The sequence below is a fragment of the Bactrocera tryoni genome, chromosome 1 (genome assembly GCF_016617805.1).
Source record: "Bactrocera tryoni isolate S06 chromosome 1, CSIRO_BtryS06_freeze2, whole genome shotgun sequence".
NCBI lineage: Eukaryota > Metazoa > Arthropoda > Insecta > Diptera > Tephritidae > Bactrocera > Bactrocera tryoni.
The window spans coordinates 29,956,520-29,979,990 of NC_052499.1; the positions used below are offsets into that span (position 1 = coordinate 29,956,520).

The window sequence follows — 23,471 nt, forward strand, 5'->3', positions numbered from 1 at the left end:
GTCTCGAGTTGCATGCAACTGTTTGCACTGAATGCTGCCACATACCCAAAAATGTTTACAGTGACTGCAACATGTGAAACAAGAAAACACGTTAACTTCGGCTGCATCGACGTTATAATACCCTTCACAGATGCATTTTTTTGGCATAAGGGGTATATGTTACAGTGATCCGATCCGAATAACAAAGTGTAGAAATGAGTGAGAGCGGAGAATAAACACTCCACATTTAATGTAACAGTAATTATAATATAGCAGGTTCAAAACGAACAAGCAGCATGACACCGACCACTTTAGACAAAATCTCATAATTAGACTACAACCATGCCTACTTGCTTCATGTCGAAAAGGAACTGAGCAGAAATAGTTTATTTTTTTTAAATTGCTGAAATTCTCATGAAAATATGGGCAGAAAGTCACCATTCTTTACCGCTAAATGCAAAATATGAGAACCTCTGTATCCTCCCTGCATCCAACGTTCCTCACTTTGATTGACTTTGATGCCGTATAAATACAATATACTTAAGCCGGAATACTTGGATTAGCATTAAATAATTCGTTCATAGAAATGGGTGGTTTCGATCCATACCTATCCTAGGATGAGGAATATAGGGGTAATATTTCAGCTAACATAGAAAACTAGAAGCAGTCTTCTAAGAAGTAGTTTTCCTGAATCGAACTGGTCCCTAGGGTTAAAAGTCGTGAGCCACTGTTGGGTGTAGTAGTGACCCATATACACACAATTATATGCAATTTTACAAAGTCTATGTATGTATGTCTATCGTTACATGTGTGCGCAAATATGTTTCTTTTTTCAGACTCTATTGATTTTTGCTTTTCATTGGCAGCCGTCAACGCAAACTTTTTGGTAAGCGGCAAAGAGGCATTCATTTGAGTTGCGACCTTCATCTGCCAAAGCAAAGTAAAGCGTTGAAGTCAATATTTATATTTAATTTGAATAAAATTGGAACAATTCGTTTATCTTAAATGGCCCGCTATAATGTCAGCATGGATTCAATTACACAGTGTTTTTAGACTGTTCGAACCACAATCAAAATATTGGACGATTTAATATATTCAATTTCGATGAATACTTTATGTCGTTTCATGTTGAACTACTTTGTTATATATTTGGGTTTTATTAAGGCCAGCCATAAAACATTTTTCTATTCTAGCATGTTTCTCAGACATTCTCACGGTATATTGTGAAAATCGGTTGAATCGGTCAACAATTAGGCCGACTTCCCATATATGTACAACAATTTTAGACTCCATAAAATTCTTTCACTCTACAGAATATAAATCGAGATCTAACGAAGTTGTTGAAATAAAACTTGGCATCTCATGTCTAAAAATTTTCGAAATCGGACCAAACTCACAGTCACCGAATAGGTCGACCCCAAAACATACTGATCCTTCATTCAACTATATAAAATACTGAATTCTACCACGATATGAGTCTCTGCTTGCTTATTGTGGGTCTTGATCATGTGCTTCGAATTATATTATATAGTCTGAACAGTGTTCTTTCATATAAAATGACGTGGATTCAGTGCTCCCTTGGAAGATAATTGCCAGCACGTCTTTACTTGTACAATGTTATTCTCGTTACTATTATTTTGATAAGGTTAATTTAGATATTATCAACAGTAAAAAACTGAGTTTATATTATAATCGGCAATAAGATCCGATACATACAGATACAGTTTTTACATCCTGAACAGGATATATTAAGTTTGCCACGATATTAGTAAAACCCAAAAGCTAACATTATAGGACCTATAAAGTACTTATACAAGAATATATAAATGTCTTGCGTGAGTCTGTATACGACCAAAATTTGGCAACCGTATAATGATAACTTAAAGAAATCTAAAAAAAAATGTTTGGAAAGCAAAGGCAGACCCTTGTCAGATTTTTCTGCATATCGACAGAAAGCTGCAAACAATCGGCAAGACTGAGTAAGATACTGTCTAAGGAACACATCAATATATTTTACCTAAAGACGGGGCGAGGCTGGACCTCCTCTGCTAAAGAATCTGTACAGGAAATCACTAAGTGATCAAACCGCTATGGAGATACAACCTGACATACTTGCAAATACAGCAGAATGATGCGATCACATATTCGTGCTACTGCTTCATCTTCAAGGTTCTAGAAAGGCTAATGGACGTAAGATCAATACCTCGAATGCGCAACATGCATACCCAAAGGGTCTGCCGTACACGAAGTGATAAATGTATTGAAAAGTCACTATATCACAAACAATACGCAATGGCGGCCTTTCTTGATTTGAAGGAGCTTTCAACAATAAAAAAATAGGCACGATTATCGATTTTCTCTCAATTGGCGGCTTAGACGATTGCTGCTTATGAACGGTTTATAATGGCATCAAATGGTCCAGGACACGAACAAGCTACCTAAACTGAGGCTGGGGATAGTCATGTTTCCTTCAGTGAGATTATGGAAAGGGCCCTACGAAGGTTACATCTATGAGCAATGAATAACGACCCTTCCCTCATTCGGAGTTACAACACTTTCTCTTCCACTCACATCTAAATATTTGGGGGTTGAAATCGATATCAAACTAAATTGAAAGATTAACCTTGAATAAAGACCAAAATAAAGCGTATATGGCCCATTACACCTGCAAAAGAACACTTAGCAAGCACTGAGGCCTTAAACCAAATGTAGTTATGTGGATGTACACGATCATTAAACCAATCCGAGATGTCCGTACGGTTGGTTTGGTGGCCAGTTTTAAAGAAACAATATAGCATGAGGGAACTAATTGGATTACAGAGAGCAGCGTGTGCAGGAGTTACTGATGCTATTGGGTCATGTCCGATTGATGCTCAATGCACACAAGCATCAGCTGCCTACAGACGCCTTTATTCGGAAAGTATCAGCATGTTCTGCCATAAGAATACAGGATTTAGTGTCTGATCTTGAAATCTCTCTCTATCTGACTACCAATCTCAGCCAGAATCTTCCAAACGGAAGTTCTGGATATAGAGAAGGCTTATGGTACTGTATTAAATAACTACGGAAAGATATAGAAAGCAAGCATATACACCAATAGCCAGACAGCACTGCAGGGCTTGTCGACGCCTTCTATTCATTCCAACGTAGTTAACAATTGCAAGAAGTCTTTTGGATAAGAGGCGCTTATTATGGTTCTGCCCTGTAACAATGTTTGCCGCAGCAGCAAGCTATAAAGGAATAAGGAAACAGTGATTAATACAACATTTTTTTATTTCAAAGTAAATATAATTTAATGCACCATTGACGTAGTGCATTATATTAAACATTAGAAAAATCACGTGGCAGCACTACCTTTGTTTTGTATCTTTCTCATCCCTTTTAATAGGGCGTAAAATTGTTTCTTGTTTTTTCTCAATTGGACATTTCTTGAAAGTGACGATAACCTGCTCAATTGACATGTATTTTGAGGATGATGAATTTAACGTTCAAATACATACCTCTCTATTATTTTGATCACTGCTCTAAATACATTGTATTGTGTATTACTAAAGTAACAAAAAAATTTGTATTTAAACTTACCTGAAGCATAAAATCTCAAATTTCCCAACTCTAAAGAAATAAGTTAAATAAAAATTAAATGAAATTTGTCTCTAGTCACATAAATTGGATTTAAAGAGGCTTAAATGAAAGTTATCTCTCCTAGGAGTGGTAGGGTAGTTAAAATATTATTTCATCACAGTTAAAATGCCATTAAATACCTTGAATCATAATTTTTGTGATCGATTTATTAAAGTTAATTTAGGATTTTTGTTAATTTTTTTACGCATATATTTAATACTTTTGTGGTTGGGAGCCCTTTGGCGATAAGCATTTAATCGCTCATCCATACTATTGCTTAGTCATAGTTGTAACACATATTACAGTTATGTTTGTCCTACCGTAATGTAAATATTATGTTCATTTTAGGCATTTTCCCATTATCTCTTAATAGACACATAATAACTGAAATGGATTTTGACATTTACTGTGTTAACGGCTCTTTGCTGGAGCTGAGCAAGTTAGCTGTGTGAATGTGCTAAATGTCAAAATTATCTCTGCAATGCATTTGCAATTTATAGCCACTTGTTTGCTCAGTGTTAATGCTGTTCATGCTGAATTATTGTAGTGAGCAATATGAATTTCACTCTGCTGACACCCATGACACGGAAACATTTAAAGCAGAGTTACAAGCATAAACGCTTAAATAACTTAGCGAAAATCATGTTTTGTGGACTTCTGCAGTCTAATATGAATGCCTACATTAATTGAAATAAGATTTCCTTTACTTTCTTCGATATTTCGTATCTACATAAATAAGGAAAATCTTTAAAAAGTAGTGACACATGAAATAATCTCTGAGTTTTGGCTAATTTAAGTTCAGCAAATGGTTTCAAGATGAATTATTTACAATATTATTTACATGAATTTAAAATAATGTCGCTATACTAATACCAACATGTAAGTTTAGCATTCCCATCGATACTGTTTGAAAAAAAACCCTGAAATATGACAAGACTCACAAAATGGTCTACATCTTTTCCCACCGGTTTATAACAAACATGTGCATGAACTGTGTTGTATAGGTTGGGGTTGCCCAAAGCCCGACCTTAAATCATATTGAGCAATTATAGCAAGCTCGACCGATTTTCTTGTCGTTCCTGGAAAAACATACCAGTTATATATTTTATAAATACATATGTATATGTATGTTATATAGAAATCAGGCGAATCCGTTGCGCTATTGAGTATTCATGCTCAATAGCCTGCATAACAAACTCCTTGATGTGGTTCAATTTACCAACAACTCCTTCCTTCGAAAGTACTTTTTTACTAAAATATGTATGCATTATAATGTATATATAAATGTATATCGGTTTGTCCCTATTACCATTGCAGTTCATTAATGTAATTTCATGCAAATTATTCAATTACGCAAGTTTTGCTAACAGACTTAGATGCAATCTCTTTTCTTGGTTCCTTGCAACGAATTTCAAAACATTTCACTTGCCACAACGAGACTACACTTACGGTGTCTTTTAATTAACTAATCTTTTGAGTCAAAGCAAACTATTTCAAAAGCGCACCACAAATACTTGTCTTGGCGTGTCGCTTTGAATTCACTTTAAATGGGTTCGTTTCCAATTGCCACACCTTCGCCTTCGCCCAATATAACTAGCTGCCTCTAATACCCGTTCTCTGGCACTTTGCACTGTGACGACTTAATTACGAGATGCGCATAAATTACCGTCACAACGATAGCCAGAGCTCATCATGAATTTCAAAGCAGCGAAGGGACTGTCTGGCCATGAGCAGGTAGGAGACAGGGCTAGCACCGATGCCAATACAGCCATGCAGGGAAGAGCAAAAGCTGCGGTTATTTATAAGCCAAGTTGGTTTGACACTCTATTGGTGTTGGGGTTGGTGTAGCAAGTGTTACTTATTTCTCGCAATTAGCAAGAACCGTACAAAGATATCAATGGGGTCGATGGGTGCAAGGAGCTATGCAACATGATGTTGGTTAAAGCTTTGGCACAGTCCTGATCTTTTCATCCTATTACAACATTTTGCTAGAGAGTATAACAGTTTTGTTCTCCGTCTGGTTGTACGTATCACCTAAAACTAATCGAGATATATAAAAGGTTGTATATTATATATAAATGATTAGGATGACGAGATGAGTTGAAATCCGGGTGACTGTCCGTCTGTTCGACCGTGCGTCCGTCCGTGTAGTCAATGAAAATTAAAATATTTTGATGAAACTTGTGACACATGATCCTTGGCAAAAGAGTGAGGTGGATTGGACCACTGCCCCGCCCACACATAACTAAGCGTTGAAGGCACATGGCATCGCAGTAGCAATGAGCACCTCTGGGCTAAAAAATTTGAAAAAGTGGGCGTGGCCCTCTATTTTGCTTAGTGTACATATCTCCTAAACCACATAAGCCACAATAACCAAATTCGCTTAAACAAATTCTTTAGCACCCTTAGCGGCATCTTAAACATGGATGAAATCGGAAGCTAGTCCCGCTCACTCTTCAAAACGGTACTATTAAAAAATACAAAATGTGCGATAAATCAAAGACTAAAGATGCCACAGAGGGGCCTCTTATCCGACGCAGATTTCTTCTTTTCATTGGTGATGCTTTTTTGGTGGCGATTCCTAAACCCAGCAAACAACCCTGGGGAGGGGACGTTTCGCCTTCTTACTTTAGCTCGCCTTCAAACGGATGACGGGGTCTAAGACCGAAAGTCATGAGCTACTTGAACCATACCATATGTAAAAAATCGTTTCTGACCTGTGAGCCTCTAAATTCATTGCAGAACAACTCTTGCCAACAGGTGCTACTTCGGACTAAGTAGGCAATTGGGAATGGAATTCCTCTTTCAACGAACAAAGACTCTATAAGTCATTCGTTATTCCCGTCCTGCTATATTGTGCAGAAGAATGGACGATGGTAACATCTGATGAGCCGACGTTACAAGTTTTCGAGAGAAAGACTTTGCGCATAGGCAACGGCGAATATCGAATTCGATGGAGCGATGAGCTGTACGAGTTATACGACGACATGTCGTCCGTATGAATGAAAACACTCCTGCTCTGAAAGTCCAGCACAAAAGGAGCAGAGGAAGACCTCCACACCGTTGGAGAGATCAGGTGGATAAGGACCTGGCTGCACTTGGCATCTCGAAATGGCGCCAAATCGCTAAGAGCAGAAACGATTGGTGCGCTATTGTTAACTCGGCTATAACCGCGTAGGCGGTGTCCACGCCAGTAAAGAAGAAGAAGAAATATACCGGAAACATGAAACATTACACCAGAGATGCCTTTAAGCGAACCGGGTTAAAATTGGACGCTGGGCCTGGTACCGCCCACTTTTCTGTAAAATCACATAGCTCGGGACTCGACCGACCGAAGTAAGCGAAATCGGACTACAACCACGCCTACGTTTCATATAGTAGAAGTTTAAATTCCACTTGCTTCTTTAAATTATATGTCTCACATTTTGATCGATATTTTCGGAAAAAATTCAGCCGAAGGCTGTGTAATCCACATTTCCGGTATCTGGGGCTTGAGTAGTTATAATTCGATTCGGGCACTTTTTAGTCATAAAGTGGCACACCTCAAATGCAATATAGAAACCATGTTTAATCCGGATATATTGATTGGTTCTTAATTTGTTTACTTGAAAGTGAATGAATAGATTTAAATTGTGTCATATGGGAAGTGGGCGTGATTCTTATCCGACTTCGACCATTGTAACATGGGAATATGATACGTGTATATCAAATTTGGTTAGAATTGATGAAGTAAGTCTATCTCGATTAGTTTTAAGTAATACAAGTACAAACAACCATTAGGTGAACAAAACTACTGTGCAATCTTGCTGTATTAACAGTTCAGTTTGATATCACAAGTGTCTAAATTTGAGATTTTAAATTAGAGAAAATTTTAGGAAAGAATTCTTATTAGTTTTGTGATCTGTTAACAATCAGGTGACAAATTTGCGACAATATTTTGTGACTAAGGACTAGAGGCTATATTGTGAATAGTAAGTGATCATAAATTGAGACTTTGCTTCAAAAGGTCTCAAATAGTGATTAGAGACTGCTAACTGAGGCGCGCTATTCTGTTTTATAAAGTTGTCACATTTTAAACAATTTTGCATCTAATCCCTTTACCGAGGTTAATTTCTGAGTTCGTCGTACGGATATAACTAGTGGTAAAATTCAATGTTCAAATTTGTTTAGCAGTTATGAGGTGTATTCTAAGAGTAATCTTTGTATTAGCTCTGTATCCTAAGCTCGTCAAAAATTAAATTAACCGTTAATATTTTTATTAGACCATTTTCACATTTTTGACACGAATTAGAAAACATGCAATGATGAAATAAAATAGTAACACTCGGTAAATGCACATCTGGCATTGTCAAAAGAGACACGATGGAATTTCGATATTCCTATTGTGTCAAAAAATATTGAAATTATTAAGCCAGTGATGACACAATTTTTGTTTGACAGTTCAAACTATAAATAGGCACACATATTTCAATATTGTTTTTATTTGGATCTTTTTGAAAAATATTGGAAATAAAATAAATAAGTGAAAACAGCTAAATCTGATCTTGAAAGTTTTTATTAAAAGGTACTTCTTCAAAAGCGTAAATTCAATTTATCCGTCAAAGCAAAAGTCTGAAGCAAAGCAAAGCAGAATTTGCATGTAAATCAGCTTTATATGTTTTTATACGCTTTCAAGGCCATCAACGAAAAAGGATTGTATGCCCGTGCCTTTTGAAAAAAGAAGTATAATAACAAGTAAGGATGACCTTAGTCCGGGTGTAACCGAATATTTAATACTCCCGCAATTTGAAAAGACCAAAAGCGGGAAATTACCTTCAAGAGTTGGCACAACTTTATATTAAAAACAGTTCCAAAATAATGAGAATGAATGACCGTTCGCGCAGCTGTCGCACTGGAATCAGCTGTTTATAAATTTGCTGAGTGACAGTTCGGAGTATTGTTCACAAGTGTACAAAAGCGTTTTGTCAAAAGTGAACGCAAAAAAAAGTGATCAACGATGGAATTCAAACGTAATAGTGTGATTGCTTTATATTTAGCTGGAAAATCACAACCAACAATTTTTCGTGAGCTCAAACACCTTAATGTGGTTAAAGTTTTTGTTTATCGCACCATCACTCGTCACAATGATACTGGTAGCATCGCAAAACGCCATGGAGGTGGTCATCAAAAGACTGGAATGTCACGTGAGATGGTTCGGAAAGTGAAGAAGCGACTTGAGCGAAATCCATGACGAAGTGCCAATCAAATGGCTAAAGAACTGAAAATATCCAACCGCAGCATCCGACGTGTATTGAAAAATGAGCACAAGGTCAAGCCTTACAAGTTCCAAAAGGCGCATGAAAGCGGTCAAATTTCGAACATTGTGTTTTCTGACGAAAAAATTTTTCCAATTGAGCAATTCGTAAACTCTCAAAACAATAGAGTTTACTTGACCGACCGTTCATATGAGTATCTAAGTCATAGGTTGGCCACCAGGAGGCAGCACCCGCCACAAATATTGCTTTGGGCCGCTGTCACCGCAGATGGGCGCTCTCCAATTGTTTTCAGCTTGGCGTCAAAGTAAATGCGACAAATTATCAGGAAAGTATTCTGGAGGCTGCTTTGAAGCCGTGGGTAAACAAACAAGACTCAGCACCGTCTCACAAAGCGCGAGTGAACCAAGAATGGCTGAAAAACAACGTTCCGAACTTCATTAGGAGCACACAATGGCTCTCGAATTCACCAGATGCGAATCCAATGGGTTATTCTCTCTGGGCCATTTTGGAGAACAAAGTTCGAAGTAAAAAATACACCAGCTTCGACATGCTGAAGAAAGCCATTGTCCGTGAGTGTGCCAAAATACCGGCGAGTCACATTCGGGCAGCTTGCGATTCGTTATTTGACCGTCTCAAGGCCATAGTTAAGGCAAAAGTGAATTGGTCCTGAATTTATGATTATTTTCATACATTTTGTACTTTAAAATAAAAAAAATTAAATAATTTTCAAAACCGAATTTATGATTTTTTTTAATTGATACACTTCGAGTGCCGGACCCTGTATTATGTTGAATATATGAGCCAAACGTCCACGAAATAATCGGAAGTCATTATATTACTACAATGAATTTTATCATATTAAACATTAAGCCACATTATTTTGGAGAAATCCACTTAATTTCATTAAAAACTCAGACATTCGAAAACGTGTAAGCTCTAATATATCCAAAATTATACGTTTACTTAATTTAAATTACATACATAGGCTATAAATTATATTACTTATAAGTATATGGGGATGGGGGACGGGTGATGGGTGATTGGGTTATTACTGATCCTATTTGAATAATTTTAAACACATAGACACATTCTTATTGGAGCGAGCTGCTCTATGAAGATATATCAAAGGTATGTACAGTATAAAGTCAACAGAAAGTTCGAAAATGTTTCTATTAGATATATGGGGGCTTCGTGAAGTATTGAACCGATGTTATTCCTTTTCGGTAGTTCCATATATTATTTCAAGAAAAAAATGTTCGCTGAATATTATTAAATCATCTCTCTATCGGCCGAAATTTTAAGGAAAAAGTCAGCCATAGCAGCCTTGAAAAATTAAGGTCCGATTTCGAATTTTTGCACGTGAGATCTCGTACTTTAAAAGTTATATTTCAAGCTGCAATACCAACCTCACACGGGTGCCAAGAAACGTTTGTATGAAGTTTCGTTAAGATGTCTTAAATTCTACTGAAGGTATCTCCCGGTATACTCGTCTTTTCATCCCGATCCAGTGGTATCAATGGAAAACTTTGCAAAGTTGCGGAGACCAGATACATATCCATATATATGTACATGTGTATATTAAAGTATCCAGTTGTCTCTATTTATTCTGTCAACCGAAGAGGTGGTGTTGAGTCCACACTCGCAAAAGAAAAAGTCCATAAGTATGTAGAAACCAGTGAGTTTTTAATGCCCTCACCACTTGAAGGACATCAATACATTTGCGAAATATGTTTGGTATACTAGTATAAGGTAACAAAAATACCTATTTCGTTACGAAATCAAGTGAAAGAATTAACTTTCAAGTTTGCTGAATATCTACAAAATGTAGGAATTATTTGGAGGAAAGCAAATTTTGTGAAGCAAAACCAAACAAAATCTCATTAGAAACTTTGAGGCGTTACACACTCCTCTTTTAGCATATACGAGTATACTGTTATTATTTACCAAGGTACCTTAAATAACCGTTTGTTCAAGTGAATATGCGAGCACAATCTGAGGATTTTTACCCTGTAAAATATAGGTACGTTCTTTTTCTGTTTTTAAAGCAAACTTCTTTTACCAAATCACTGAAATAAACTACAAAACTTGGCAAATACACCCACATTCCTTGCATTTTGCTGCACCGCTCAGCCGCCACCTACATACTCTCCACCTTTCTCATCGTACCGATGCCCTTGTTTGCACATTAACGCCTTTGAGGCCCATTCGTTTTGAAATGCAATTAGTCGATTACCCACACAGGCGAGCGGTTGCAAATGCATTGGAGGCACGCATTTCCGACTTCTGCCTCACAAATTGCACACACACACACATGTTTGTATGCGGCAGTTTCAGTAGCAGGTGCTTAGTTGCTTCAATGCATGCCGAAAATGCACCCTCAGGCGTATGCGAAAACCGTTAACTTTTTGTTTTCCGTAGTTTGTTGCATTTAGGACGGAAAGCATTGGCCTCGAAGTGCAGTCGCTTGCAGCAAAATACAAATACCCTTGACAATTACGGAGCCAAGTGGAAAACTCTACAGCTCAGCGCTGCCAACTACTTTCCCGTTCTGAATGAGTGTAGGCATGCATGTGCATATTAAAATAAAATCTCTCACCCTCAGAACGCAATTGACACTTAATCAAAAAGCCCCTAAAATTCCTTCCATTGGATACAACTACATATAATTACGAAACTTCAATAAGAAATTAAATTAAATTAAAACATTTTATGCAAAAGCTTTAAAGGAATTTCGGCTAATTCGCTGGAAATTCGATTGAAATAATAATAATTTGGGTTTATGGAGAATATGCGAAAATGCGCACCAATTTAAAAAATTCTTGTCCGCGGGATGCCCTGTTGGTTTATAGTATACTGAGTGAAATATTAAGGTAATGATTTAATATAATAATAATAATCAAAACATCTGCTCATTTTTGCATACAGTACAATTTATTTTGCAACAATATATGCGGTATAAAGTCACCTGGAAGTTCGAAAATCGTTGTGTTAGGTATATGGGAGCTAAGGGAGCTGATTGAAACGATTCATCCCATTTCTGACACACGGACATACCATTGTCAAGAACAGTATAGAAAATCTCATTCCATCTCACTGGTAAAATGCAATGTCTCTGGCGTATTTAGTTATGGATTTAACGCGCTTTTAGTAGTTTTTAATAGTATTGTGGTGTAGGAGATATCTACAGTAAACCTATTAGTGGGCTGGTCTCTCCCTCTTTTTCAAAAATTTCAGCCCCTTGCCACTGCTATCCTCTATGCCAAATTACCGTTCTAAATTCGATAAATGGTGGTCAGAGTTTCTCCTTAAATAAGAAGATCGATGCTGTGGGATGTCAGAGTGAAGCGGCAAATGGAGAATTATATATTTCGAAAGGAGTGTTTGGCATACCTAGAAATACATGTAGTAAATTAACAAAGCAATGTAAACAGTGAATTTAGCATCTTATCGTTAGAACTACACCAATATCCAAATAAATTTTATAACTACGCATTAATAGACATTCGACTATATCCTTAATAAAATTGCACCACATCTTCGAAATAATTGGACATTTTTTATTAACACACTTTTCCACCATGTGATAAATTAATAAAAATAATAATAGTAATAAATGGAAAACAGTAAAGAAGAAAGCAACAAACACTAATAATAGCGAAAAGATTTCAAGTATAAATTTGTATACCCTTGCAACATGATGCTTCAGAATATAACAGTTTCGTTCATAGATATTAGGTTATTGATGATCAAAATGACGAGACGAGTTGAAATCCCGTTGTCTGTCTATTGACCATCGGTGTAACTTGAGTAAAAATTTAAATATGGAAATTTCTTTCATAAACTGTGAAGATGAGCGAAATCGGACTGCAACCATGCCTACTTCCACATAACAAACTTTTTAATTCCATCTAATTCTTTCATTTTAAAAATAGTGCTTGCGAAGCTATTTAATCTTATGCTAAAATTTTCGATATCGGACACTTTCGAAGTCGCATGACTTTTCATGGATACATATAGTACACCACATTCTATGTGTATCTTCTTGTTCTATATGTGGACCTCAGTGCACATGATTGTTTTCTTACCGAACATATCGGTCAATATTTAAGCTGTAGTCTTGAAATTCGGGGAAAATATTCTTGTGATGACAATATGCCAAAAATAGGTAAAATAGGATCAATATACTATATATCTAAAATAAATATTCTCAAACTACACTTTGATTTTAGACGTCCAATAACTGTAACCTTAATGAAATTCAGTAAGAATGTCTTCCTTATAACAGTTCATGCTTTTGCCTAAAATGGAACAAATTAGGGCAATACGATTCAATAACTTCCAAACACCCACTTGAGTTTATACCTTGAATATTGGCGAATCCGTCAGATTTCTTAATGAAATTCAGAGAAACTGAATTAAATCGTGTCAAAATGTTCCTTAGTCCCCTAATACTAATACATATATTTTATACAAGAAAATTTATAAAAATTATACAAGAATTTCAAACTTCGGCATGGCTTTATAGCGTATATATCGGTTGAAATGTGAGATATCTTAGCAAAATTGAATGAAAGTATAAATTTGGATGTATTAAATATACATACATAGTAATTACTTCAATTCCCAAATAAGTACTGATTTTGATTGGTTGAAAATTAGCACCTTTGATTATACTTTTACAAATACTATCTCATATGAGTTAGTCACGATTTTGAGAAAAAGTATACCAATTGGGTCCCGAAATTGGGCTGACTTGGTGTCCAGCCTCACTTAATAAAGGAAAATGATTTCCGTCGTCACACAACCTGCAAAATGTGTTTGTTATCCAGCAACCCTATATTATTATTATGATATGATATAATGCTACAGAACCAACCATAGGAAAGACCTAAAATTCATAACGGTGGGTATGTGAATCGTGCCCCTCTCTGGGGTAATCTTCGGCACAGCACAGAGTGCAGTGATTTTCCAAAGCTTTTTGGAAGCACACATATCGAGCCATTACCGCCAAAATAATGTATCCCACACCATAATCGATTTTTGGTTTGTTATCGAAATCGATAGTTCAACATCATTTGCATCATCTGTCAAAATTTCATGGCTTTAGATTAAACCGTTATGATTTTATAACAAAAACCATTTTAATGTAAATGCATATGGTGACTCGATTACATTTTCTTTGAACGCTTGTGTGGGATACAATTAAATTCTCTTTTAAAATAAATGAAACACAAGGGGAAAAAAACGCAATTTTTTGAGACTTTAATTAAAGACAAAGCTTTAGAACAATATGTCGAAGGGATGAATTTGTTTTTTTGCAAAATATGTTTTTGTTTTCAATTACTGGATATTTTTACAGCTCTCCCTGGTACCGTATAGCGATTCAGATGAATCTTTCGTTGATTTAAATAGTTTGGAAAGTTTAAAAGAAGTCGAGGAGGAAACGTGTGTTGAGAAAAGGGGCTACAGAAAGCAAAAGAGAATACCTAAACGGCTGCAAAAAGTTAAGAAAAAAATACGAGTGTTTTGCCCAACCCGTGCTTAAAGAAAAAATGTCCAAATTCGTGTCATGATAAAATTTCTGAAGATGAAAGAGTAAGAATAAATGAACATTTTTGAGGAATCGGCAACAAAATTAGACAGAAAGATTGGCTGTCTTCTTGTGTTAAACAAGTCGATATTGAAAGGCGATATGGAGAAAGTGACAGAAAAAAGTGCAGCTTTAATTATTTTATCAATATCAATAATAGCAGTTTTAAAGTTTGTCAAAAATTTTTATTGAAAACGTTGAACATTTCACAAACGATTTTAATATCCGTAATAAAAAATAGAAGTTCGTTTAAAACTTGCCTTGAAAATATGAAAAAGCCAACTGCACACAACAAATCTAAGGAAGCAAGCATATCGCTAGTAAAATCCTTTATAGAAGAATTACCAGCGGTTCCTTCACATTATTGCAGGAATAAAAGTACAAAATTATATCTACCTCAAGAATTTCGAAACATAAAAACTGTACATATATCAGCACTATGATGAACATTTGAAAACTATTAATAAAGTAAATAGTCAGTTATCGTTAAGAGTATTCCGCAATATTTTTAAAAACAGTTTCAATTTAGGCTTTTATTTACCTAAAAAAGATAAATGTATCTTATGCGAGAATTACAATAATTTAGACACAGAATCCAAAAAAGCAATTGCATTCATCAGAAGAGTATCAAATTCATCTAAAGGACAAAGAGAAATGTAAGCAAATATTTTTGGAGGACCAAAAGCTATGCAAAGAGAATCCGGCTTATTTATGTACAAGTTTCGACTTGCAAAAGGTCTTAAATACTACCTATGGAAAAAGTGTTACTTTGTTCTATTCTAGAAAATATTCATTCTACAATGAAAGTTTTTATGAGAGTGGTACAAGAGATGGGTTTTGTTTTTAATGGGGAGAAAAGGTTGGTAAACGAGGGTGTAATGAAATTTGCACAACTGTTTTCCAATACCTTAAATTAGTCGATGAAAGAAAAACCCAGTCGATAGTCCATCTTTATTGTGATAGCTGCGCAGGACAGAACAAAAACAGAGCTATGCTTGCGACATTAACCTATTTTGTTGAAAATTCTAATTTTGTGACTAATATAAAAATCACATACTTGTTGCCTGGACACACCATGATGCCTGTTGATTCGATTCATAGTACAACTGAATCGTTTATTCGGAATAGGACTATTTGGGCTCCAAGGGGGTGGTACACCATAATATCAAATGCAAGAACTAACCCAAGAAAATATAATTGTATTGAATTAACTAACAGTAATTTTAAAGACTAGAAGACATTTTCACAGGCGTTACTTCCAAATTCAGTGAAAATTCAATTTACAAAATTATGCTCTGTTACATTGGAAAAAAAATTTCAAATATTACTCTTAAATATGGCTACTTTGATGAATCTGAAACCATAAATTATGATCTAGATTCAATTCCACGATCCAGGCGAAACCCCCAAATAGTTTGTGAGGGACCTACTCAATTATATGATCATATATTAAACATTTCTTCTGCTAAATATAAGGATTTGAAAACGCTTTGCGATAGAAAAACTATACCCGTAAAATTCCAACACGAGTATTTAAATTTAAAATGGGATGGATCTGTTAAAGATTTGCTACCTGAAACCGACCAGGAAGATAGTATTTAGCGCTCTTTATATATTTTTATCTATCGTTATTCAAGTTTACAAGATTTTAATATGAATAACATCACTTTGTTAACAGAAAACTTTAAATATATGATTTACATTACTTTATTTTTGTTTTATCGAATGTACTAAGAAATGTATGCATTTATTTTTTTTAAATCAAATGTAATTTAATTTTAAGGACTAAGTAAAAAAATTAAATAAAAAAAACGGGAAGTCACTTCCTTAAAATAATTTTTTTGTGTAACCCACACACTTTTTTAATAATAGGTTGCCAGAAGGAAAGCAAAAAAATGTATCCCACAAAAAAAACCGTTATGATGCAAATATGTATTTAAAATTATTAAAATTAAATGTATTACGCAAAAAAATATTTACATTATAAATTTTAAAATAATGGCTTTATTCAAACTGATTTAATTTAAAAAAAACTTTCCCCTGTACAATTTCGAGTTTGTGGGATACATTTTTTCGGCGGTTATGGCTCGATATGTGTATATATGTATGTATGTACATATGTAAATAGTCTGCCAAAGCAGATGTTTTCCGTAATCGGAGGCCGACAAGCTTCAAATTCGGTCAAGAACAAAGCCGTGAGTGGCATGTGTTGAAAAGGATTTGCGTGCAGCGACATCGTCTGTGTGGGTGAAAGACATATGTACATGCATATATGTATTTGTTTATGTATATTACAATTTTTTGATAAGCCAAATTTTGAATGATTTCTATCTTCATTTCAGCATCAAACGTCAAACTTAGGACTTTGAAAGCGGCAAATTAGTGTCTATAATGACAGTTTGGCCTTCCGATGCAAATTCCAACGAAGACCTACTCGCCATCATCTGGGCAATACCAGCTGGAAAGAAGAATGGCAATGGAAATAACTCGTTGCACAAAATCGCCAAAAATGTACCGTTAATGATGACGCGTAACGAAATTCACAATCGAATGGCACAAAAAATGCCATATGCGATGTATTACAGCGCCAATCGCTACGACAACAACAATAGTCCATATGACACTGGCAACAGTAGCGCGCAGCTGCTACATGCACCCACAATAACAACAGTGACAACACTAACTGATTCGACACACACGAGTACAATCATGTATGACGAGCAAAACCTGGAGGTCATCAATCGCTCACTCTTGCTGACGACAGCTGTCAGCGCCACCGCAACGCCCGCCAGCGGCAGCAACAACAGCAGTCCGCTTCAAACGGGGTTTACGGCCAACATCACTAATAACGTCGCAACTGCCATTGACGCGGACGAGGAATGGGCGCGGTTCTACGACCTGATGCTGTCGTGGCAGGGCATTTGTCTAATTGCTGTCTTCAGCACTTTCATTGTGGTTACCATCATCGGCAACACTCTCGTCATATTGGCCGTCATAACAACGCGTCGCTTAAAAACGGTCACCAACTGCTTCGTTATGAGCTTGGCCATCGCTGACCTTCTGGTGGGTATATTTGTGATGCCACCCGCTGTAGCTGTCCACTTGATAGGTGAGTCACAGTACGAGAAATGGCGGTCCAATGATATTTCCGTTCAATTATGCCGAAAATGATTGCCACAACTCTAATATTGATTTCGTATTTACATACTTACCTATGTTCATATGTATGGAAGTATATAGTAGGAATCATATTCATTACAAGATTTAATCTTCTCGATTCAAAATTACCGTTGCTTATTATAGTAAGGTTTGTTTCCACACTATTTTGTAGCATTATCTTAGCAGCTATCAGGAAGAAGAACACATAGTTTAAAAATCGAGAGAATTTCATATCGCAAAACTGTTATCGAAAAAATCAACAAATGTTGGCCAAACAATGTGCTTTCAGCTGTTTATAACAAAATGTTTTATGAAAAATTCAACGAGAACTTTTCGACGAAATAGCAAATGGATAGCAATCATATTTATTATTTTATATCATTATTTGGTAGCTCATAAGCTCCTACCATGAGTCATAGACTCGCTAAGTTTTATTACTTTATTTTGCTTTGTCTGAGTTATTTATATTAAATCAACCTAATTAACTTAAATAAAATATGTATATATACATCTGGATGTGATATTATCTCTAAAGAGGCTGCACTACAATTGGTATATAGGAAAACTCCAACCAGAGAAAAATCTGGACTGATTGCATTACTCAAGTAAACTTCAGAATATGCATTAAGATATAGTATATCCAGTATTATTCGCACTTAGATATACATATGTATGTACATATATGGTATAAAGCCAAGCATTTGAATTTCTTATAATAGGTATATGGGGCCTAGGGGTATACTCATTTGATTTTATCCAATTTTGACATTACGACATATTAACAAAAAGAGACTATATGAATTTCCTTAACTTTTTATATACTATTTCTATATTTTTAACTCATATAGTGACACCTTAATATTAAGTATTAAGCTTATAAGCGATGTTGCGTCTTCCTTTATGTGGATTGGGCACAGCACACTTAAAAAGAGCTTGGAATGTCGTCCCATAGTTGCTGACGAGTGTTCTCGAAGAGCAGAAATGCAAGTCGAGTAGAAAATAGTTCGGATCTCCATCATTTCTTGTGTTTGTTAACCTGCGTTTTTTGCTGCGCAGAGAACTCGGAGCGTACGCACATCTACAACACTGTAGACGTGTCTTCCGTCTATCACAACATGATCGACATTGTTGGTGGGTTTTCGAACCGTAGGCAGCCAGGTAGATTGGTGAATTTTCTTCTGCTGGAATCTAGTGCTATAAATAACCATATTTCGGGCCCCGGCGATGTCGATAAGCCTTAGCCCATTTGGGGATGTTTCATTGTGGTTGCTGAATTTACCGGCCTTTATGCCAAAGATACCTTCTTTGCCTACCCTGGTGTTAAAGTCGCAAATCACGATTTTGCCATCTTATGCCCTCCAAGCGCTCATAGAAAGCATCTTTGGCCACATCGTCCTTCTCTTCCGTCGGTGCGTAGAACCAAATTAGCGATATGTTGAAGAACTTCGCTTTGATGTGGATTGTGGCCACGAATATGCGCTCATTTATATGGCCTCTGTAGTAAATCAGACAATAACCTACTCGTCTCAGTCCTTGTCCCGTCCATCGCACTTCTTGGACGGCGGTGATGTTAGTCTTTATTTTTACAAGCACATTAATCAGCTGGGCAGTGGCACCTTCCCAATTAAGAGACCGGACATTCCAGGTGCATGTCATCCAGGGGTATTCCTTAATGCGTTTGCCGTCATCATCAAGAGGGGTTCCTTTTCAGTGGGTGTGTGTTTTACGTGGCGTGTCCCAAACATAGCTCACAGCCGTGGGGAGGGATGACTCGCCTTCCTACTGTAGCTCGCCTTCAAACGGATGTTCTTTGGCTACCCAAAGGATACTTGGTCTGGGACCGCAAGTTTTGAGCTGCTTGGGCCATATGTAAAAGAATCGTTTCTAGCCGCGTGAACTTCAACACATGACATCCTCCCATGTATATTAATAGTTTGCGTAATAATGTATATACGATTTGTATATTTTATTTTAATTCCTATTTTAAAACCTATCTTTTATTATACCAACATATAGAACTTATATGTATGTTGTATAAAAAGTTGATTCAAGTGGCTTTATTTTTCCGCTACAAATACTGCTCTGAGATACTTTAGGGAGGAGTTTCAGCTTTAGGTCATGTACATCCAGTGCAAACAACTCATTGATTAAATATTTGCGCTAACAAAGACGACGTTGGTTTTGAAATTCAACTTTGGTTTCCAGTAACTCGGTTAAAACTGTTTCGCTTTTAAGAGGATAACAGTACATTTGTATGTAAATAGTAATGGTGCATCCATATGTATATAGAAGCAATGGGTGGAAGGTAGAAACGAGATAAAGAGGAAACGAAGTTCATTCAGCACTGAACTTTTCAACGTTCTCTTTATTACAATAAGCCGATTTGCACCGTTACTCAAATTTTGTGTTACGAAAATTCTTATATTTCATTCTTTATACCCTCTAAAGGTAAAACTTGCGACTATATTCTTATTCTCACTATATTTGTATTTTCGGAAATAAAGTAAATAAAGAACAAGTAAGGAAGGGCCAAGTTCGGGTGCAACCGAGAATTTTATACTCTTGCAACCTGCAAGAATCAAAGCCAGGGCAATACCTTAAGGTGTAAAACGTCAACCAGAAGATTTTATATATACTTATGTACATCTATTGTATGTATAACCCTTCATCCGTCTCTATTAGTGTTGGGTGATACGTGCAACCGTTAGGTGAACAAAACTATTAAACTCTGTAGCAACATCTTGCAGTACTATAAAAAGGGTGGCATGTTGAGCAACAGAACCCTTTGTCGCATAACAAAAGTTTTCGCCATTTGACCCTTGGGTGCAAGGTGAAAAACGTTAATGTCTTCGAAAAATAATTTGTTTTTTTCCATAAAAGTATCTTCATTGGCAAGCTTGTGGAATAGGGTTGAAGAGGCATTAAATTTTTCAGTACACTGGCGGGAGGTGAGCTCGTTAGGTAAGCATACTTTACGTCGGTACCTGTCCGTTTCCAGTCAAAGAAATCTTAAGCTAAAATTTAAAATAAGAGACAGACTTTGCGTGCATGTGCAACTGAAGGATAACTTTTACCCTGATTTGTTAACAATTTACGGGTTTATGCTTTTGAAAGTTAATTTCGGCTTCACCGACTCTGGAATACCCACCGACTTGAAAAAAGTTAGCAGCTTGATGAGAAAAGAGCGTGTGCAAAATTTCACATAAATACTTATTTCAAATACTGAGGGACTAGTTCGCATATGTACAGAAAAAGCCGCAGATGACTAAATTGAATCAGCTCGTCACGCTGATCATTTATAAATACACTATCTAGGGTCTCCGACGATTCATTATGGGAGCTACAAATATATTAAATTGGCTTAATGCATACATTCTTCGGTGTATAAAAGTACAGGACAGGTTAATCAAAGGCATTGAAATCGAGAGATCCGTACCAATTATTGCGTCGAAGAAAAAGATTCAGGTCTTTTGGTACGAGTCCAGCATAGAAAACAATAACCGAAATGTGTTGAGTCGATGCATAATATATGTTGAGATCCTAAGGAAATGTTGAAAATGAAAACTCAATCAGTTCGTCGACAGAGCCCTTTCACATACATGCCATAGTAACCTACTGATTCCCCAATAATCTATATGTATTGTGATATCACCGTTCTGTTAATTCGGCAACGCTTCCTTTAGCCTAAAATTTCAGCTCATCTTTGAATAGTTCACAATTTTGCTCCGCACTAATGCTCTGTTGAAAATAGCAGATCTGTTCGCATTCAAAACCACCGTCATTTTTGTATTGTCACCTTGCGCCGCAGTGACAGCGCTTCCTTAAAAAAAAGACATTTGCCATTTTCATCTCACCTTTCTATCCATGGACAATACAACACATAAACACCTTTTCAGAGATCCTTAGGAGAAAAATTATAGTTTTCGACCGCTCGTATTTTCAGTGGTGTTTTTTATTTTTATTTCGGTTTGCTTTGCACTTTTTATTTCGGTTTACTTTGCATTTTTCTGTGGAAACTTTTAATCCAATTTTATTGGTGCTTTGCTTGCGAGGAAATCACTTAAATTGCATGTCCCTGGCACTTCGTTTCTTTGCAGGCTCCTGGCGTCTGGGATGGGTGCTGTGCGACATTTGGATATCACTGGATGTGCTGCTCTGTACGGCATCTATACTGAGCCTGTGCGCCATCAGCGTCGACAGGTGAGTACGAATAGGGGCGAATGAGCGCCTAATGACCAGGTCATACCATGCAATTATCCGTTAAATCTTTGAGTATGTCGAAACGTTAAAGGGAACCTTTAATGAGGAACAAATTTGAGATAATGTTTTTTGTTTTTTTTGGAAATGAGCATCGGAAAAAAGAAACATTTGAAATTTTTTTATCAATGCCATTAATTTTTATAAGCCACCTTCACTTGAGGTGTCCTCTACCTTGCTCTTTTGTTTGCTTTAGGTACTTGGCCGTTACACAACCTCTGACCTATTCACGCAGAAGACGCTCCAAGCGATTGGCGTTCATAATGATTCTGGTTGTTTGGGTCCTGGCTTTGGCTATCACGTGCCCGCCGATGTTGGGTTGGTAAGTATGTGTGTATGTGGGAGTGTGTATGTGGGAGTGTGGCTGTGTAGGTGCGATTGTACTTTTTACAAATTGTCTGGCGGGCATTAAAGGTGCATTGCTTGATTAAATTGGAAGAGTCCAAAAAGCTCTCACTGCCAGACCATTATTATGTGAACTGTGGATGTGAACGTTCCTTTCTAACCAAAGTGGGGCACACGTTTAATGAATATGACATTGTTAGGAAATATAAAGTTCGCAATGACTTCTGAAAAGGTTTTTTGATCACTTTTTAATTACTGGGAAATTTTACTTCGGAAAATAAATTTTAAATAACTGAGCTGGTTTGAAAGGAATATTTGCTAGTATTTCAGCAGTTTATTTTCGAGAAAAGCTCATTGATTTTCTATCATATTTAGCATCTATAAACTCCGCTTTTTTGATCCTATAGGTGACACACAACAAAACTTCTCCGAGTATAACTCTTGGTTATTGTTGGTTTATAAAAAATGGTTTAGTGTGTGTGTATGTAATCTTGAATAACTTCGACATTTGCTAATCGATTGGGTTACTGGTAGATATTTCCTGGAAGCAAAATATTGCACTTCACATTGAAAATAGCACAGGTCCACCAAAGAAATTATTTAGGGGTTCTTTTCACCAAACCTGCTGTTTCACATGTTTTTGTGCTCGCTGAGCACGAATCTGAAGTTCGTTTTGCCCCATCAAGCCATAATTTGTTTCTAACCTCAAGAAACATGGTGGATTTTGAGTGGCAAACTCAACTTTTTCACCATTTTTAAATATTGACAAATTTGCTTGAAACCTGTTACTCGGGGGTTTTCGGGAGTTTTCTATAACGTCGAAATTATAATGACAAACAGTTTATTGTGGAATTGTGTGGGTACGAGACTTTTGGAGCCTGTCAGAATGGTGTCATGTTACCTAAAATCCTCAAAAGACGCAGTCCAAATATTGGTGTCAGTGACTTCGTGTTCCCAGCCATTCTCGAACTATTGAGATGCTCGTGTGACTTGAACATCCGAAGTTGGCAATTAGAGTTTGAATTATCATACTCTTATAAGAATTCCTTCGAAATGTCTATTAACATTACTTAAACTTTATTTCGATAGTTGTCTGAAATCGGGGTGCAACCACGCCTACTTCTCATACATTTGTATATCACAATTCTAAATTCTGCATGATTCTTTCAGCTTACTTTACCAGAACCCATATTATCGACATGTAACTGTGCACACCAATTTTATTAAAGGTATGCATTCTCACGTCCAAAACTAGTCGAAATCGG

The 23,471-nt window shown here is 36.4% G+C and overlaps 1 protein-coding gene across 1 annotated transcript in view; it reads left to right on the forward strand.

Moving 5' to 3' along the window:
* The window catches only part of LOC120782281 (tyramine/octopamine receptor-like), a 35,663-nt gene that overhangs the window by 7,033 nt on the left and 5,159 nt on the right, over positions 1 to 23,471 (forward strand). Inside the window, exons 2-4 of the mRNA XM_040114483.1 lie at positions 16,788 to 17,554; positions 21,702 to 21,804; positions 22,058 to 22,183. Of these exons, the coding sequence (XP_039970417.1) occupies positions 16,837 to 17,554; positions 21,702 to 21,804; positions 22,058 to 22,183 (947 nt within the window). The 5' untranslated portion in view covers positions 16,788 to 16,836. The remainder of the gene's footprint in view (positions 1 to 16,787; positions 17,555 to 21,701; positions 21,805 to 22,057; positions 22,184 to 23,471) is intronic.